Source organism: Lutjanus erythropterus, chromosome 20, assembly GCF_056507025.1.
Source record: "Lutjanus erythropterus isolate fLutEry1 chromosome 20, fLutEry1.hap2, whole genome shotgun sequence".
NCBI classification, from domain to species: Eukaryota; Metazoa; Chordata; class Actinopteri; order Lutjaniformes; family Lutjanidae; genus Lutjanus; species Lutjanus erythropterus.
Window position 1 is genome coordinate 20,622,787 of NC_139336.1, and position 18,474 is coordinate 20,641,260.

An 18,474-nucleotide genomic window follows, 5' to 3' on the forward strand; every position below is an offset into this window, starting at 1 on the left:
GCCGGGGAAAAATATGGAGTACAACTAAGTTAAATGAATATTATTTTTGCAGGAAAATAAACAAGAGTTTGCTGGTGTTGTTTTTTGTTATTTGCTTATCATTGTGGGGTTTCGGCCTCTAAAATGGGAGAAAAAGTTTGAAAACCACTGATGTAGATCTTGTTGAAGAATTTGAAAATGTAAATGACAGTTGTCAGGGCATAAAATCCGTTGATCTTTACAAATGAATACTTAATAATTTTAATCACGGCATAGCCATCAGTGCGAAATTAAAAAGTCAGCACCCTTAGTAAGTCACGTACTTATTTTAACCAAAATAGTTAGTAATAGTTTTCCTCAGCCTGTCCATATAGTTTTGATTCCCACACCTAATAAAGTAGTTTTTGTGTCTTTATTTTGAAAGACTGGCTGGATGTTGCATGTTTATTATTGCTAATTTGGCCTTGCACATGCAAAACTGACTCTAGAGAGATACCTACAGCGTCAGAGTCACTGACCAAACTGCAGTGTTTACTTACTGTGATGTTTATAAATGGTTAATAAAGACTGATTGGTGCATCTATAAACATTATTTGGATGGCCATTATAAAGCTGCAACTTATATTTCTCAAACTTTACAATCAACCATTCCTGAGTCCTGCCTCCTTTTCCTCCACTAGCAAAACACTAGCTAGCTGATCTAAATAAATTCTTAGCTAGCTAGTAACACAGTAGTAACTAGTAATATTTGATGGTTAATCCTCAGATTTTGTTTTCTTTTCAGCATAGACAAGGTTAGCATTTAGAATAAGTACAGGAACAGGACAGGAGAGAGCTGACTGATGTTCCACCACGTACCAAACCTGCTCAGCTGTTATTGGATCACAGCGCATAAAGGGGCGGGGCTTATGAAGGGTCAATTGCTTAATTAATGGGTTTATGTAGCATATATACATACACTGTTTGAATGTTTCACAGTAAAATAACTATTCAGTAAAGTTTAATTAACTATCAACGTGACATATAATAATGATGGTTATTATAAAGTGTTAACCAAGAACATGCCCGTCTCATCTCACTTACCTGCAGATACACTGAATTTAGCTAAAAGGTCCTTTAAGTTGTTTCTGAGGCTTATCTGAGACTGAATCCAAAAAAGGTAAATGATACTATTATTACAACACAGACTACTCTGTATTTAGTTAAGATTACTGTCACACGTAGCGGTGGTTATGATGTGAGATAGAAAATACAGATAAGAGTCCACTCTGGCAGGGCACGAGGAGCGATTTTTAACATTGAAGTCAACTAGCTATAGATGCCAGATAAACAGCTCGCCTCTTGAAAAAGGTTAGAACAAAGAGAAACTGAAGGAAGTGATGTGTTAGACTGAAAGCTGCCTTGGAAATGAAGCAGGATGGGAGTTTTTGTAGTCTTAACTCAGGTTTTGCGTCCAGTGAGTTTATTTCTCAGAGGGCGGTTGGGTGTGACCGGTAGGACAGACTTTAAGGTTTCCATGTTTCAGTGAAGCTAGAGAAAGTATTTACATCTTTGTTTTCTTTGCCCACATTGGTGCACAAAGAAGGAAAGATGAGGAGGGCAGGCTCAAAGCTGCAGTCTCGTCTTTAAAGTTAGTGTTTGGAGGTGTTGGGAGGATGTTTGGGTTCAGTCGTTAGGTGAGGGGGACGGGGGGGGGGGTTGGACCAAAATAGCAATGGAGAGGGAGGTGGTGACCTTTAGGCGACGTCAAGGACACCAGCAGCCACCAGCTGTCTGGAGAGCCAATCCAGCCCCTCGTGGAGACCCATCCCGCTGCGGGCGTCGCAGCCCTGAATGTGCCAGCTCCTCCCACAGCACAGCTTGTGTAGGCTCAGCAGCTCCGTCATCTCCTCCACAGACACGGCACCAGGAACATCCTGAAAAACACACAAACTGAGGATCAACTCTGAGCTAAGATGCGGTTATTTTCACCAGAAAGTCACAGAGAAATGGAGCATCTCTGTCTTACAGTGTCTTAATATTATTGTATGCCTCTTTCACGGCTGCACAATCAATTAAAATATTATTGAAATTGCATGCATTCAAACAGATGCTGCAACTAAACATGTGACAATAAAACAGAAGTACTGTAGTGCTGCAGAAATGGCCTAGCCCACAAATCTTGTTCTCCAGATGTGGGAAAACATGTTTGTTTGGTACACACCCCAACAAATCTAACATCCACAAAAGTTAAACAGTCATTCTGTCTGTGCAAATGAAATTGTTAAAGCAAAAATGTATCTTATTATCATTCTGGTACCTGTTTATTTGCAAAGATGAGCAACAGAGCGTCTCTCAGCTCCTTCTCCGTCAGTAGTTTGGCGAGCTCACTGTGAGCCTCCATCAGTCTGTCCCTGTGGCAGCTGTCAATCACGAACACCACCGCTGCACGCACGCAATAACAGTTAGAGGACAAGAGGTGCAGATTTAACTTCCCGCATTCGGTTAACATTCAGTTATGATGCTGCAGAATTTCCAAGAATTAAAAGCCAGTAAATCATAGGACAATTAAAATTAACTGAACTAAATTACTGAGATAATCTGTCTATAGAAAGTATTAATTTCTTGCAACATTCAATCAAAGTAGATTTAGACTGGATTCCACCAACAAAGACGAATTTAATCAAGATTGGTTCTAATCAGAGTTTAGCAAAACTAGGTTAAAAAGTTAAAAAAACGTTACATCGTTTGTTAATAAGTTAACAAAATATCACATTGTTTGCTGGCTGGTAAAAAGTTAACAGAACATTAAATTGTTTTTGAGCTAGTTAAAAAGTAAACAAAATAGATTGTTAGCTAGCTAGCTAAAAAGTGTTGAATGTTAATATTTTAATTTTAAATTGGAGTTTAAAGTTTTGGTGCAATAGAAATACGTTTAATCTAGGTTTATACTAAAAACTAAACTAAGTTTTATAGAGGAATTTAAATTTAATAAAGTTCTAAGCTAGTTTAAAAGTTTGGTGCAACATAATTTAACGTAAAAGCCAGGATTTAATCGGTAGATAAAACAGTCCTTGTTGATGTAAACCAGCCTTAATGTCTAAGTATATAAAAATACACACAAATGCTTATTTGCTTAAGCCAGATGGTGCATATCTGCCTACAGGAACTCAGCTGTATTTACACAGTGACAGTGTTGATCAAACTGCAGCGATGAGATTACACAAAACTGAACTCACTTCCCTGTTGGGGCAAACAAACTACTAACACCTTGTAGAGGCAGCAAACTTGTTAATATCACTCACAGAAATTAGCTTATTAGCCAGTCCTCACATATTTATATTGCTGTATCATTAATATGTTGAAATAAGCACATTTAAAGGGACATTTTATCTGAACAGAGCTGCTGTTTTATTTCTAGTGTTATGTAAGTGAGTTCGGCCGTGCAGGCGGTGCAGACACACTCAGGCTAGACTACAAGCTCCAGCATGATTGAGATCAAACTGACAGCGTTCTGCTGCCTTCAGGGGAACTTCTGTTTACTGAAACTAAAGATATATTCGATGTGAAAAATATTCATTTTGTTGAATGTGCTAAAAAGGCAACACAGGAAAATGTGTTGAGCTCACATATTATATTCAATGCATAATAATAACAGTACAGAACAACTGATAAACTGACTGCACAATTAACCCAGATAGTGACCACAATAACTACAGGAAGTTTGTGTACGACTTTGTGCAGATTATTTACTGTAAATACTGCATCAGAGATGAGCTTTCCTGATAATTCTAAGAACTTTTTTATACAATTCTCTGTCTGTATTATGTGGTTTCACATTTGAAACAATCATGCACACTTAAAAGGCTGAGTTCTTTTCTTCTCCCTGAGGTTTGGCTGTTGTTCTTTTAGCTCTTCAGTTGCTGCAATCGCATCTTTTCTAATGCAGGATGAGGCTGTTTTGCAGAGTGAAGGCTCTGTGAATAAAGCTTGTGTTGTGGTCTTAACTGTGCCCTTATCCCCTGAGTTAAAAAAATGTCTTAATCTAAACTTTAAAAATAACAATTTCATTTCATTTTCTTCACATTAATTAATGCTGAGATATAGGTCTACTGGATTAAAAAAAAAAGATTTCCTACACTGCTTAAAATCAACAAGGCTGAGGCCTCCCTGTGAAGCTTTGATGATCCATTTGGGTTGGGAACCAGTGATTTTGACAATTAATTAGCATATATACAGACAAATAAACAGATGATACCTTGAGTGTTGAGATAATAGTGTTTCCAGAGAGGTCTGAGTTTATGTTTTCCACCCACGTCCCAGATGGTGAATTTCAAATTCTTATATTCAACTGTCTCCACATTGAAACCTAAAAACAAAAGATTAAAACAACTTTTATTTATAGGAATACTTAAGAAATGTGTATTCTTGTGTGTAAGATGATTATACTACAAGCGCTTTTACCAATGGTTGGGATGGGCTGCATGAACTCATCTTGTTTCAGCTTGAAGAGGATGGTGGTTTTTCCTGCTCCATCAAGCCCCAGAGTTACCACACGGATCTCCATCTTTGGACCGATGTGGACCCGGTTGTCCTGAAATTATAAACGAATTTTTACCAAACCTGAGCTCTTCAAAGCATTAGTGACAGGATACTCAGCTGTGAGGGGGGGTGGGCAGTGTTTACCTTAGTGAAGGTGACAGGGATGCCAGCATCCAGCTGAATGTGATCTGCCAGCTCTGTGAACTGGTGCTGCTGCTTCTGAAGCGTCTCCAACAAACAGTTGATCTCCTGCTTTGCCAGCACGACTCTGCAGTCGTCCTAAAACAGAACAGGAGAGAAGCGACATACATCAAACCTATCACTGTAGTGTGTGTGTCAGCCTGATACCGAGAGGCTTAAATGGATAGTCTGGATTATTTGATGTAGGGTTGTGTGGGGAACTAAGTGTGTTACCCACAGGAGACGGAGGTGAGCACGCCCCCAGTTAAGTAAAACTAAGCACTGTACTGCTGTGGAGAGGGTCAGTAACAAAATGTATTTTAGCCACCTAAAAAGGTAACGTCAGTTTAATAGTACGCTATATTTAAAATATCTTCACCACTTTATGTTGCAGTCTGACAGCCTTTTTCACCAGGAAACCACTGCTATATAAGCCAAATAATGTAAAGAGCAGGGGTTATCAGGTGACAAACCTGATATGAATGCAAAAAATCAGAAAAAAAATCATTAAGATCTTTAATATTAATGCTAAAAATCCCCAAGACCCCAGATATAATCACTAAAAATCAGATATGACGTAGTTTGTCAGAAACTGTTAATAAACCAGTTATATGACACAAACATACTAAAAGATTGTGGCAGTGGTAAACCAGCAACTCCCATGTTTTGCAAGGTAAAAGGACTGATTTTACCTATGGAGTTTGGTTGGTTTGGAGAGAGTGATATTTATTCTGAACTATGCCTTTCATCTGTATCCAGACTGGACTTTCATGTCTCCTACCTGTTGAAGTGTTTTCTCGCAGTGCAGGCAGGCGGTGGACACCTGGGACAGGAGGATGGTCATGTCCTCCTGCTGCTGCCTCAGCCAGATCAGCCTCTCCCTGACGTGGGCGTCCACCACGCTCAGCGCCATCTCCTCCTGCCGACACAGAGTCTCGTGGAGGTCTGCGAAGTAAGCTCGGACGCAGGAGCGTGCACTCTCTGCTGTACCGGGAACCTGATGAAGACACAGAGAATTAGCATAAAAGTGACAGCTCAGATTATTTGAAGTGAGGATGTATGAGGTTCTTATCTATAGCCAGTGTATTTCCCACAGTAGATGGCGGTCGGCATGCCCCTAGTTTGGAGAAGCAGCAGGAGTACTGGTGCTGGAATCTAAGCAATGTAGGGCTGTAACAATGAATCGACTATTAATTCATTGGCAAATTAATTGTCAACTATTTTAGTAATCATTAATCAGTTTGAGCAATTAAAAAAAAGTCCTTACTTTTTCTTTACTCCTTTATGACAGTAAGATGAATATCTTTGAGTTGTGACTAAAACAAGACATTTGAAGACGTCATCTTGGCTTTGGGAAACACTGACTGAAATTTTTCACCATTTTCTAACATTTGAAAACAAACAACTATTATTCGATTAATTGAGAAAATAATCAAGCGATTAATTGACTCTGAAAATAATCGTTAGTTGCAGCCCTAAAGCTGTTGTGGACAGGAAAACAGGGATATGTTGACCCCCATTTACTGAGTATGGATAAGTACCTCATACAACCCCACTTCATTTAACGCCAGAAGAAAAAGCCCAATCATGCATGTTTTAGACAAAAAGAAGTAACATCTTACATGTTCAGTGTGCGCCATGCCAACTCCGTCCTCTACAATCTGCTCTCCGCCTTCTATCTGCTGTACGATGCCCACCAGCTTCCTCGAGTACTCTGACACTTCGTCTGTGAAGGTGCGGATGCAGTGGGCCATGTCCAAAATGGATGCACGGATCTGATTTGCTTCAGTCTCAAGAACAGCATGCTGGAAAGAAAGTTAAAGAACACATGAGGGTGTCTTCTTTGGATGACGTTATCTAACACGAGACTTGTTAGTTTAACTTGTTTTGACCAACCTTATGTCCCTGGTGCTTGCCGTACTCCTTACACACGCAGCACATGAGCGGCCCGGACTGACAGGCCTCCTCCAGGCAGACGAACTCGATGGCGTGGACCTGATGCTGCGGGCACAGGGTCTTCTCGTGAGGCTTGTCGGCCAGCGGCACCCGGCGGTGTTTGGCCAGCGTGCGGGTGGAGTGTGTGAGCTGGGAGCACTCGGCACACAGGTGGGTGGCGCACACGGTGCAGTACATAGACGCCGTGTGGCTCTCGTCCTCATCACAGCGGATGATACACTAGATGATAAGAAGAGTTGTGAATGCAAGCGCAGCAGGTGCAAGGGTGACTTGGTGCAAACTGTAGAATCACATGTGTCTTACTTCTCCCATGCCTTTCAGGGCGTCCTCCGCCATCCCCGACTGGTTGGTGGCTCCATTCTGGAGTCGCTCCAAGAGTTCAAGCAGAGCAAAGTTCTTCTTCAAGCCCCAAACTCCAGAGTCCCCTAAACACACATGGAAAAAGAAAACCTTTAAAGGGATAGTCTGGATTATTTGAAGTGTGGTTCTCATCAAGCAGCAGACTTGTCAACAGATCTGGAAATGTCGAGTGGTTTGCTTCCTCTTTTAGGACAGTTCAGAATCAGGCATTCTGTCGTCTTGACATTTAACAACAGGCCCACATTGGCTGCTGACTCTTCATGGGATATTAAAAGCTCTTCTGCTGATGACTTCAGCTGTCAGTGCGATGTCATCTGCGTAATCTAGGTGTGTCAGCCACTTCTGGCTTTGACGAGCAGATCTTCTGCCTATTGTCAGACCTTTGGAGCAGCTGGTATCTAATGATTGCCTGAGGACATAGTTGGCAACTATGATAAAGAGAAAAGGAGCAAGTTTGTCTCCCAGCAGGATGCCTGTGGTTGTCAGAAATTCCTTGGTGGCACCAACAATGCTTTGGACAAAACAAGTAGGGTTCTCATACATCACTGCTATTGCTTTCACAATCACGTCAGGTATTCCATAATTGAGACGAATGTGCAACATAGCTTTCCTATTCACGCCATCGAATGCTTTACAAAAATCTACAAATATGATGGAGGCTTTCTTCTTTGAAACCCGTAGTTCTTCAATGATTCACCTTAAAGCTAGAATCTGTGGTAGGGTTGATATTGTGCTACAGAATCCTTTTCGGTTCCTGCAAAGAACTGGGTGAATGTGAGGTGTTATACGGTTAAGAGGAAGTGAGTTATAGATTTTAGAAGCGATGGCTGACAAGCATATACCTCTGTAGCTACCAGGCTGCTGAATGTCACCTGTCTTGTGTAGAGGTATGAGGCTGGATATGGAGAAAGCAGTGAGTTTGTTGCCCTTGTATGTCTCATTACAGAGCATAAGGAGCTCTTCATGGAATAGTGCCTGTGAAGGCAGACAGATTCTACCTTATAAAAAAAGTAGTTTCTACATGAAACTGCTCACAACAAGGTCAGTTGGTGCTTTGAGCACCACAAGCCAAGTGTCATTTAGTCTCTACAACCTGTATCTCCAAAACTCTGTAACTCACACCAAAACAATCTGGACTGATAAATAGCACTACAGGCCAGGGTGAAATATGAATTCTTGATTTTGAAAAATGAACCGTCTCTTTAAGTTGTCTGGAGTCCCAAAGCATGAGAAACCGGTTCACATAATCCTTTTTTTCTATCACGGGAAAGCCTGCCTGTTTACATCTGTGCCAGTTATATCACTGCTTTGCTTGTGGCTTGACTGAGTTATATTGAGCAAAGCAGGTTAAAATCAGTGTTGACCTAACCTTTTATTTCCACTCCTTCCTACTTTGTACTGCAACTGCTGCACAACAATGCCCCTCAGGATAAATAAAGTTCTATCTTATATTATATTAAACAAAGTATTGAAACAGTGGGCCAAAAAAACACAATTCCTGAGGAGAGAGGCCTAAAATGTTTGACATTCAGCCAAGAGATGAATATTTTATTGTTTCTGTAGTAATCCTCTTACTCACCCAGCTCAGTGACCTGTCTGTCGAAGGGGCAGCGGACCGCTCGACCATGGAGGGGCAACCGGGTGAGACAGTCATGGCACACTGTGTGACCACAGAGCAGCAGACGAGGGACTTTGTCCCCTTGGAGGGAGAAGACATCCTCACACACACCACATTCCAGCACCTACAAATGTACATACAACAGGGTTTCATGATACCATAATTTAAAACTTTGATACTAGTTAGGCCTGGACTATATAGCAATATCATAAGCGTATCATGACGTGAGACTAGATAGCATGATAGATTTTGGATATAATTATATAAGGGATAATGTACAGTGAGCAGGTCATTATGGCAAAATAAACCCCAGCAGGGTGATGCAGGACACCGATGCAAAGCCGAAGGGTTTTGAATCACCCTGAAGGGGTTTACTCTGTCATGACCTGCTCACTGTACATTATCACACTTATTATACAGCTACTTGCTAAAAAATAAAAACAATAATTAACAAAACAAACAAAAACAACAACAACAACAAACAAGTTATTTAAAAATGATTGTATTGCTCCTCCACAGTCTATCATCAGAACTGTGTCCAGTGCAACAGTCTGTTATACAGAAATAACAGACCTTAGAAGGCTGTAATTGACCAATCAGAGTTAAGTATTTGACAAAGCAGGTAATAAATCGTGATGTAAGAAAACTTTTCTTTTCCTGGTTTTAAAGACTACTTTACAGTGAGGAGATGTAATTCTCTGAACTTACCAGACTTTTCTAGCTGTTCTATTATTTGCCTTTAGCCACTTAGTCATTATGAGGGCTGCAGTTATTTTCATCATCGATTAATCTGACAATTTATCTTGATTAATCTATTAGTTGTTTGGTCTGTAAAATGTCAGAAAATGGTGAAAAATGTTAATCAATGTTTCTCTAAGCCTGAGATGACGTTCTCAAATGTCTCGTTTTATCTGCAATTCAAAGATATTCAGTTCACTCAATTAATTTTGAAGCTCTAGTCATTATATCCACATTACTGATGATTAAAATCTCATTGGGTAAATATTTTATGAAATCTCTGATGGTCATCCCTACAATATTGCTGCAATATCAATACTGAGGTATGAGTTGTTGTGATATTTGATTCTGTCTATATCACTCTGCGATAATACAACAAACTCATTTCATCACCATAACTGCTTCCACCTCTTGCAGTAAACAACATGTCATCAGTCACAAACAACATGATCAATAATCGATATTAAACTTCACTATCATGATAGGGTTTTCGGTTATATTACCCAGACCTAATACTAGTCCAAAAAAATTAGACTTCTATCAATACTACAAGAACAAGAAAAAGAGTCCTAGGCACACAAAATCAGATATTGTTCTCTTTTTCTTTTAAATGAACAACCTGCACACAGTCCTCACACAGACAAAGTCACTGAACACTGTTTTGCTGGGAAGAAATGTCCAAACCAAATTTCAGGCAGACAGAACTGACCTGAGGTCTTGTATGAGCACTTAGATCTTAGATTCAGTGCCTTCAAATGTTAGTATTGTATTGTTTTAAATACATGGTATTGAAAAAGTATTTAATTATTCATACGTTTAACAAACTCAACATAAAACTTTATGAACTTGCATAAAATCCTTTCTGAAATGTTTGATTATACAAAGTTTATGTGATTTAAAGGGAAAGTACACCCCTGAATCATAAATATATATTTTTCTCTGGCCTTTAGTGCTATTTATCCATCTAGTTTGTTTTTGTTTGAGTTGCTGCACAGTAGAGATGTCTGCCCTGTCCTGATTATAATGTGACTAAACGGCTTGTGCTGCTCCAAGAACCCAAAAAATACATTTGAAAAACTCAACAGCAATGTCTCTTTCCAAAGATCATGACTAAAACTGCAACTATCGATTATTTACATTATTGATTATTTTCTCAATTAATTGAGTAATTAATCACAATCTTGTCATTTGAAAAATAGGTCCACATATGTGGACCCTACCCCCCAAGTCATTCTTGTAATTGTTATTTTCATGATCAATCGATCTGTCAATCATTTTCTCCATTAATCAAACGTTTGTTGGTCCATAAAATATTACAAAACGTCGGTCAGTGTTTCCCAAAGCCCAAGATGACATCCTCAAATGTCTTGTTTTGTAAACAATGCAATGATATTCAGTTTACTATCAGAGAGGAGTAATGGAACTAGAAAATATTCACATTTCAGAAGCTGAAATCAGAGAATTTCAATTTTTTATTAAGAAAAAATGACTCAACAAAAATAGCCGATTATCAAATAAGTTGCCTATTAATTGAATAGTTTGTCATCTGTTGCAGCTCTAATCATGACCAAGTTACTCAGGATAATCCACGGCCCTTGTTGTGAGCAGTTTCATGCAGCAACTACTGTCTTTCTAAGGTAGAATTTATTGGAACTACTTTCTTTCCAGTAGACAAAAAGTAGTTCCTAAATGAGACAGCTCACAAAAAGGTTTGTGGATTATCTTGAGTAACTGGGTTATGATTTATGGACAGGGACACTGCTGTTGAGTTTCTCAAATGTATTTTTTTTTTTGTGCTTAGTGCACCACAAGCATAGTCTCATTATAAATATCTCTATGGCTGATATCTTCAAAACTCTGCAGCTCACACCAAAATCATTTAGAGGGATAGCAGAACTACAGGCCAGGATGAAATATGTACCTTTGATTTTTGGGGTCACCTGTCCCTTTAATGCTGAGGGATGCTCCGTAAGGAGCCAGACAGAAGACATGAGAGTCAGTTACATTAACACTGTCAACACTGTCTTCTCAGGATGAGGTGCAGTCGCCTTGACTCACAGTATTTCAGATGACCGACCCTGCTGATCTTTTAATAAATCCTATGTTGATATATGTTGAACAAAATGTTAAGAGAAGCGGGTTTTAACTTGTACTCAAGCGACTTTTGAAATCGTTACTGAGCTCTGCTACCACACTGAGCAGCTGCAGTCACCCACAGGCAGTGCAGACGCCAACTAGCGATGGCAACCCATCCAGCAGCGCTGTTAGCATGTTGCAGACACCAAGATCAGCCTCCTGGTAGTGTATAAATCAAACTAAGTTAATTATAATCAGTGCACAATAACCTTTTCGTGACATAACTTTGACACGCAGCTCTACAATCTTACATGACTGTCTCTCATCCAGTGCCACCAACGCCAACGCAGCAGCATTCACCCAAAATCAGAAGCCACGAAGGCTAGCATGTCTGCTGCCGAGCCCTCGTACAAACTAACCCAACAACACAATCACTGCGGACATGATACGGTTCTGGATATTAGTGACAATATTACAACCTTCACTGTGTTCCCATTTGCTCCTCTCCCGTGTCGGATACAGGGCTCCATCGTCGCTACGGCGCCCTGCTTGTTTATTCCTGCTGCAGCAGCGGCCATTCTTGGGACGACAGCGCAGAGAAGACTGCGCAGGCGCGAGAGGACAATCCCACTAGTACTTCCTGTTTCGCACTTAAGCGCTGTTAGCATACAGTGGCTTTCTTTTGTGTTGTGTGTTTCGTATTTTCGCCATGAGAGCAACGAATTTAATTGTCGAATCAAAAAGTGTAAATACTTCATATGTATCATGTATCAATACGATGGTGTAACATACATGTAGCCTGTCGCAGATAGCAAGGAACATAAGATCATCTACCTACTTCACGTGCATGCGCAAACTGTTTGCAAAATCCCCCAAAAGCCCCACAATACACGTTAAATTTTCTGACCTGCCAGATTCAGATGGAAATCTACATGAAAAGCCAAATAAATGAATAAGTACATTTGTATAACCTTGTAATCACAAATAAATAACAAATAACAGAATTAAATCCAAGCTATGTAAAGTGCAGTTTTGCAAAATATGCAAAGTGTGGATTCATCTTAAAGGAAATTTTCAACCAGAATAAATATATATTTCGAATCTTGAGTCTTGAAAGGCTCCAAGAATAAATTCATGCTGACTACAAATCCCATAGAAGAGCGCGGTTTGTCTAACAGTAATGACGTATTTTTGGCGCGCCTCACTTAGTCCAAGCATAAGAAAGCTGTTGCGGTTATATGAACGATCCTCCAACCCTCATCGTAGCTAATATAACGGTATGTATTATTTTTTTGGATAAAATATGATAGTTGGTATGTTAACCACAGTTTTTCAGCTCTGTGTTGGTCATGTGTTTGATTATATTTGGAGAAAAGCTCCGAAACAAATTACTCCATGTTTTCACTCTGGGCGGGTAGCTAACTGTTGGAACAATACAGCCTCGTTTATGTACGTTGATTGATCGAGTTTATTTCATTATACCTGATTTATTCTCCTTCATCCACGTCCACGCAGGTGTCCATCACTGATGTCTCAACAACCACAACAAACGTTGCCCTCCGCCCCAGACTCCCCTGCGCTGGTGGTCACCAGTAACGTGCAGAAATATGCCATCAAGAAGAAGAAGGTGCTGAGTGCTGAAGAGACTGAGCTGTTTGAACTGACTCAGGCTGCAGGCATCACTGTGGACCAGGAGGTCTTCAAGTAAGTATGATTAAAATATAAAAAAACAGTAGATTTGGTCAGCGTTTTGGCTTGACAAAATATCATCATCTACATCATCTATAGAGGTTTATATATAGTATTTCTTCCACTTCTGCAGAAACATGACTGTAGTACACACAGAGTATTAAACAGGAGAGAACTCTGATTTTGCATTCTCCTCTGCTCTTCCAAGGATCATAGTGGACCTGTTAAAGATGAACGTGGCTCCTCAGGCTGTCTTCCAGACACTGAAGGCAATGTGTGCAGGACAGAGGGTCGCTGAGAGCTGCGGCGGCGTCGAGTCTTCGACTGCCTCCCACACAACTAGCATCACCACAGCACCTACAGAGGCCAGAGGTTAGTGTCTGCAGTGTCAGCGGTGACAGTTAGATGACCGTAGGATCACAGCGACAAAGTCTAGTTTAAGGTCAGCATCATCCACGTAATAATATAGACGATGTAGGTGTATGTTTCTCTGTCACAACAAGTGCAAGAAAACATAACAGTAAGGATGATGGCAATAACATACATGCTCTGTCCATGTCTGTACAGACTAGAAAAGAGGTCTAACAGGCTTTGATATTCAATAACCAATTAATCTATTATCAACATGTTTGGTGATTAATTAAGTAACCAATAAATTGATCAAATTTGTTGCAGCTCTACTTATTAGACACTCTCATTAGATACTTCCTAGACATTTTAATTTAAATGAAATGTAAAAGTTAGTTTTTTTCATAATTTTACATTATGTATAAGGAAAATTGTAATATTTCAAACAGCCTAATCTTTTCATAATGCCTTTGCATTTCTTGCATTATGTTACCCATTCGTTAGCTTGTTCACGTGTTAGCCTCGATGACTGCTAGATGCCGACAGTTTTCGGCATGATGCTATTGCCTAGCAACAGTGTTCTTACAGCTTTATCAAGCATATTGTGTACAAGACTTCCCATGTCACAATGAGCTCACAAGTTCCAGCTGCTGAAGACGGCAACATATAGAGAGCAGTGAATGAGTTAACGAGGAAGTGACTCAGAGGACACAGAGTGTCTGCTGCGAAAAAGGTCTAAGAACCCTGTCACAGCAGAAATTTTGGCTTCATCTGACATATTTAATCAATAATCTTAACAATAATACTGTAAAACCGAATGCTTATATTAATTATTTGTAGTAAATCGTGAAAACTTAAATTTTGTTTGGAAAATCTACTAACATGAAAAGACTGAGTGCCAGGAGAACATTCTTCTTTTGTGTTTATTAAACTCATAATTTTCAATTAATGAGGGGAAAAAAGGTCCCTAAAACACAAATATTTTAAGAAGTAAAAATGCCATATTAGTTGTAATTATTACTATAATGAGTTTACTGAAAATGAAATAATGTGTTTTTTTCCTTAAAATGTATTCAGTTATGTCAACTAATTGCAATGAAAGGGGTGAATGAAAATTCAGAGTTGCAGTTCAAAATATTTGAGTTTGCTTCATTAATTATTTTAACATAACTGTAATCAATAAGTACATGTAACACTAACCCCAGATATTTAAGCTCTGGGTTTATGAACTCAAGAAAAATACTGTGGAGTGCTGTTAACAATTTGCATTCCATTTAGCTGTATCGTTTCCTGCTTGCTCACTTGTACACCTAAATGGAATCAAGCCATCATCAATGTTACTAGCTACACCTGCGCCTTTTCGAGGGAAAATTTTTGCCATGAAAAATGTTGCAAGTCTTGCTACAACAACTTTGTGCAACATTGTGACTGACAGCATTTGTGTTCATTTGGCAAAATAATCCCGTCAAATAAACCCTGTTGTTGTGTCGAAGTTCCAAAAAATTTGCATAGATTTTGTGAGAAGACGAAAGAAGTAGCGCAAATATGGCAGAAAAGAAACGCTCCTTGTATTGAAGGTTTGTGTCTGACACGTCTGGCTGAAACACCTCTAGATGTGCTACAGAGGGAAAGTGTAAAGAGCTCAGGGTCAGCGGAGCTCAGACTCCCAGCCTTTCATAGCAAAGTGTAGAGAGGGCCACGACTTTCAGAATTTTTTTAATGTGTTTTTTTTTTTTTTTTTTTTTTGATTGACATAACCATTCAGTTTGCTCTCCTTATTCTTCCTGTGCTCTTTGATTCTCAGGCATGAGAAATATTCACATTCTTTCACTTAAGTACTGTACAGGTTGTAGTTGAGGTTCTTGTCTTGCACCTGCACCACCTAAGACCCCTCACTGACTAAACTCCCTCTTCACTCCACCCCATAGTGAGGTTTTGGCTCCTAAATGGAGGTGAACTGAAGACCAAGGATATACAGTCGACGATGATTTTAGAAACTAGAGGCTGATTTTCACTGTGTGCAAGTTTTCGTTTCTTTTCTAATTTCTTTTCTATCCCCCTCGAATTCTATTTTTTCTGCGAAGAAGAGGACTCTTTGGTCTCTGGAAAGAGCCCTAAGCCTCCTGCAGCTCCCCCCTCAGCGTCTGGCCCCAGAGCCACAAGGGTCAGCACTAAGATTGTGGTCTACGGCCCCCAAGACACTAGTTCTCCTCACTCTCAAGGTCCCCGCTGATGCACTTTGTCCTCCTCCTCCATCTGTCTGCTTGCTTGCCTGAAACTACATGCTGTGCTTTCCTCATTTCATGATTATGCAGAGTGGAAACTGCGTGTGTGCGTGTCTGTGTGTGTGTGTGTGTGTGTGTGTGTGTGTGTGTGTGTGTGTGTGTGTGTGTGTGTGTGTGTGTGTGTGTGTCTGTGTGTCTGTGTGTGTCTGTGTGTGTGTAGACTAGAAAGATAGAAACTGTCCTTGGGTGTTCTTAAATGGACATATATACTGTCTGCACAAGTAATTTTTTATTTTTTTTGTGGGTGGGGTGTTTAAAGTGGCTAGAAAATTCTAAACAGTTTGGAAAATGCTTCATTTTATGTTTTATATTATCTTTCAAGGTTAGGAATATGCTTGAATTTGAATATACTCCTTCACATAATCTTTCATCAATACAATCATTCATGTAAACGTAAAATCTTTTCATATTTTAAACAAATCTGTCATCATATTTGCCATTCATAGCTAGAGAAGTCCTCTGTTGATCCCTCAGTCTTGAAATGATTAAGCATTAAGGATTGTGATCAAAACATACAATCAAAGTCAATGGGAACATCTGGTAAAATAAACAGTGACAGTATACATTGATTGCTGTGGGTGTAAGGCTTTAAGAGTCTGGTATTTTTTTTTTGACAAATGTACATTTTGTAAAAAAAAAAAGAAAAAGAGAAACCCGCAAACTCTGTTCACTTGCTCAATAAAGAAGACAGCATTTCAGTCAAGGCCCTTCTTCAGCTACATGAAGGTCCTTGACCAAAATGTTGTGTATTAAAAGTGTTCTGTATTGAGCAAATGAAGACAGTGTGCAGGTGTCTCTTTTTCTTTTTTGTAAGGCATACCCACTCCACCTACGCACTTTTCAAAAAGACTTCTCGGGTGTGCAGGAGGGTTTTTTGATCTGGCATATGTACACCGAACGTGCTTGAAAAGTGCTTCAGGTTTACTCAAAAGCTCTGCCGACCCTATATAAAGTAATCCTAAAGTTTTGGATGTGGTTTGAACCTTTTAAGATCTGTAAGGAGCTGGATGTTTCATCAATAGGAATGAAAAAAATAATAATTCACAAAGGAAATTGCATGTTTTCTTTGAATAAATTTCTCCTCCACAAACATACTGAGCCAAAAGAATGGAGAATAGATGAAAATATAATTGAAACAGCCTGATGTTCAGTGAAAGCAGGACCTTGGACACATATTTGGACTTAATACTAGGCTTGGGCAGTATCAGGTATGATTTTCAATGTGAATAAAGTTACCTGAAACATAGAAGCTGCAGCATTAGGCACCATAAGCTAATAACTACTGGTTCTTGACCCAGCAATCCTTGGAACCATGGTGCCTTCAAAGGAACCAGCCTGCATTTCCACCAGTTTTGAGCACAACCATTGTAATGAAGGATCAACAGAGGGTGCTGCATGATTTACAACAACCTGTAGAATAGACACACCAAATTTGGTTCTCAAGGAAAATCTGCTATTTTTTGGGTCGAGCTGGGAACCAGCTTTCCAGGTTCAGGTGGAAATACTCACAACAGTTCAAAATTAGGTGCTTGAAACGGAACAGGCAGGTTCCATGTCGGTGGAAAAAGGTGATTTGAAAGATTTGTTATTTCTTTTTGGATGTCTTCAGTCTCTTGAGACACACACATCTAAGAGTCCTTTCTAGTCACTTTATGGTTCTTGCTATGGTAGAAGTGTGCAGTGTTGATGTGCAGTGCTATAAACGGATGTGCAGTGCTTTAAACTGTATCCAAAAGAAGGTAAGAAGTTGAAACCATGTCCTTCTCTGTGCTGTTTGTGAAAAGCAATCCTTCATTTGTATCTTTGCCTTGTCATCGCCTGTTTCCATTTTTCAAAGTGGCATGTTGTTTGGAACATGTGAGGCTACAATCATAATAACGTAACGTTTGTCCGCTCCTCTAACGCGGTGTGTTTTCCGACTTTGTGTCATCAGCAGTGCGCAGTAAAGCCGGAGCGAGCCACAGTGAGAAGAGCAGAGAGGCGTCCAGCCAGCGGGTGCAGCGGCAGCCCAGCGCCACCAGGGGGCAGAAGACCAAGAGCTCCGGCAGCAGTAGTTCCTCCTCACAGATAAACTCCACATAAGACTCAGGTCAAAATGAGACCATTTGTACATAATTATGTTGTTTTAATTTATCTGTATGTCTTAAAGGGTTGGCTCATGTAAATTACACAAAAGAACATGTTTTCTCACTATTCAAATTTTACTTTTATTTGCCTCAGTTTTGAGAGCTGTTGCCTTTACCTCAGTAGAATGGAGGAGAACAGAATCTTATTTTCAGCTTATGGCAGCACTGAAGAAAAGCCATTAAAAAAAATTGACATTAACAGATTTTCTTCTATTCCACTATTATTATTATTATCATTATTATTATTATTATTATTATTATTATTATTATTATTATTATTATTATTATTTTGTTGTCTTACTTTCAGGGGAATTAATCTTGCTCTAAGTTTTGAAACTCTGGGTCCCATAATGCTTTAGGAGATGTAAACAGGTAATATAATAATAATAATAATGATAATAATAATAATCAAACATATACTTTATACTGTATACTTATATACAGCACTTTTCAAAACTAAGTTACAAAGATCTGTGCATAGTTGGATCAGGATCAAACTTAAAGACTTGTTGAGCCCCATTTTCTTAAGCCTGTACTTTAAATTGGCATCATTAAAATGAGCTATTAGCACTTCTGGTATGCAATTTATTCATTAATG

At 39.4% G+C, this 18,474-nt stretch overlaps 2 protein-coding genes across 5 annotated transcripts; one reads left to right on the forward strand and one right to left on the reverse strand.

The window, feature by feature from the left end:
* Nucleotides 1–334: 334 nt before the first annotated feature.
* On the reverse strand, nt 335–12,019 carry trim23 (tripartite motif containing 23). The gene is made up of 11 exons (XM_084746665.1): nt 11,908–12,019; nt 8,576–8,738; nt 6,940–7,061; nt 6,577–6,855; nt 6,303–6,485; nt 5,462–5,677; nt 4,645–4,779; nt 4,423–4,552; nt 4,217–4,327; nt 2,279–2,403; nt 335–1,895 (listed from the first exon to the last, which is right to left on the reverse strand). Exons 1-11 carry the CDS (start codon nt 12,004–12,006, stop codon nt 1,716–1,718), a joined length of 1,743 nt encoding a protein of 580 aa, XP_084602791.1. The 5' UTR covers nt 12,007–12,019; the 3' UTR covers nt 335–1,715.
* Nucleotides 12,020–12,599: 580 nt separating this feature from the next.
* On the forward strand, nt 12,600–18,059 carry mzt2b (mitotic spindle organizing protein 2B). Of its 4 annotated transcripts, none has more exons than XM_084746005.1 (5): nt 12,600–12,705; nt 12,944–13,132; nt 13,326–13,489; nt 15,550–15,687; nt 17,684–18,059. In XM_084746005.1, the coding sequence occupies exons 2-5, from the start codon at nt 12,957–12,959 to the stop codon at nt 17,830–17,832; spliced, it is 627 nt and encodes a 208-aa protein (XP_084602131.1). In that variant the 5' UTR covers nt 12,600–12,705; nt 12,944–12,956; the 3' UTR covers nt 17,833–18,059. The 4 variants fall into 4 exon arrangements, with proteins under 4 accessions (XP_084602131.1, XP_084602132.1, XP_084602133.1 ...); XM_084746006.1 differs by having other exon boundaries at nt 17,687–18,059; XM_084746007.1 differs by lacking the exon at nt 15,550–15,687.
* Nucleotides 18,060–18,474: the final 415 nt, after the last annotated feature.

Excerpts from the sequence above, each read along its gene's own strand:
- trim23 (XM_084746665.1), bottom strand. The coding sequence starts at position 12,006 with ATGGCCGCTGCTGCAGCAGGAATAAACAAGCAGGGCGCCGTAGCGACG. Across the intron at positions 7,062-8,575 it reads CAGACAGGTCACTGAGCTGG|GGGACTCTGGAGTTTGGGGC; the intron begins GTGAGTAAGAGG and ends ATGTGTGTTTAG. Across the intron at positions 2,404-4,216 it reads CTATTATCTCAACACTCAAG|CGGTGGTGTTCGTGATTGAC; the intron begins GTATCATCTGTT and ends GCGTGCGTGCAG.
- mzt2b (XM_084746005.1), top strand. The coding sequence starts at position 12,957 with ATGTCTCAACAACCACAACAAACGTTGCCCTCCGCCCCAGACTCCCCT. Across the intron at positions 13,490-15,549 it reads AGCACCTACAGAGGCCAGAG|AAGAGGACTCTTTGGTCTCT; the intron begins GTTAGTGTCTGC and ends TTTTCTGCGAAG. Across the intron at positions 15,688-17,683 it reads TAGTTCTCCTCACTCTCAAG|CAGTGCGCAGTAAAGCCGGA; the intron begins GTCCCCGCTGAT and ends TTGTGTCATCAG.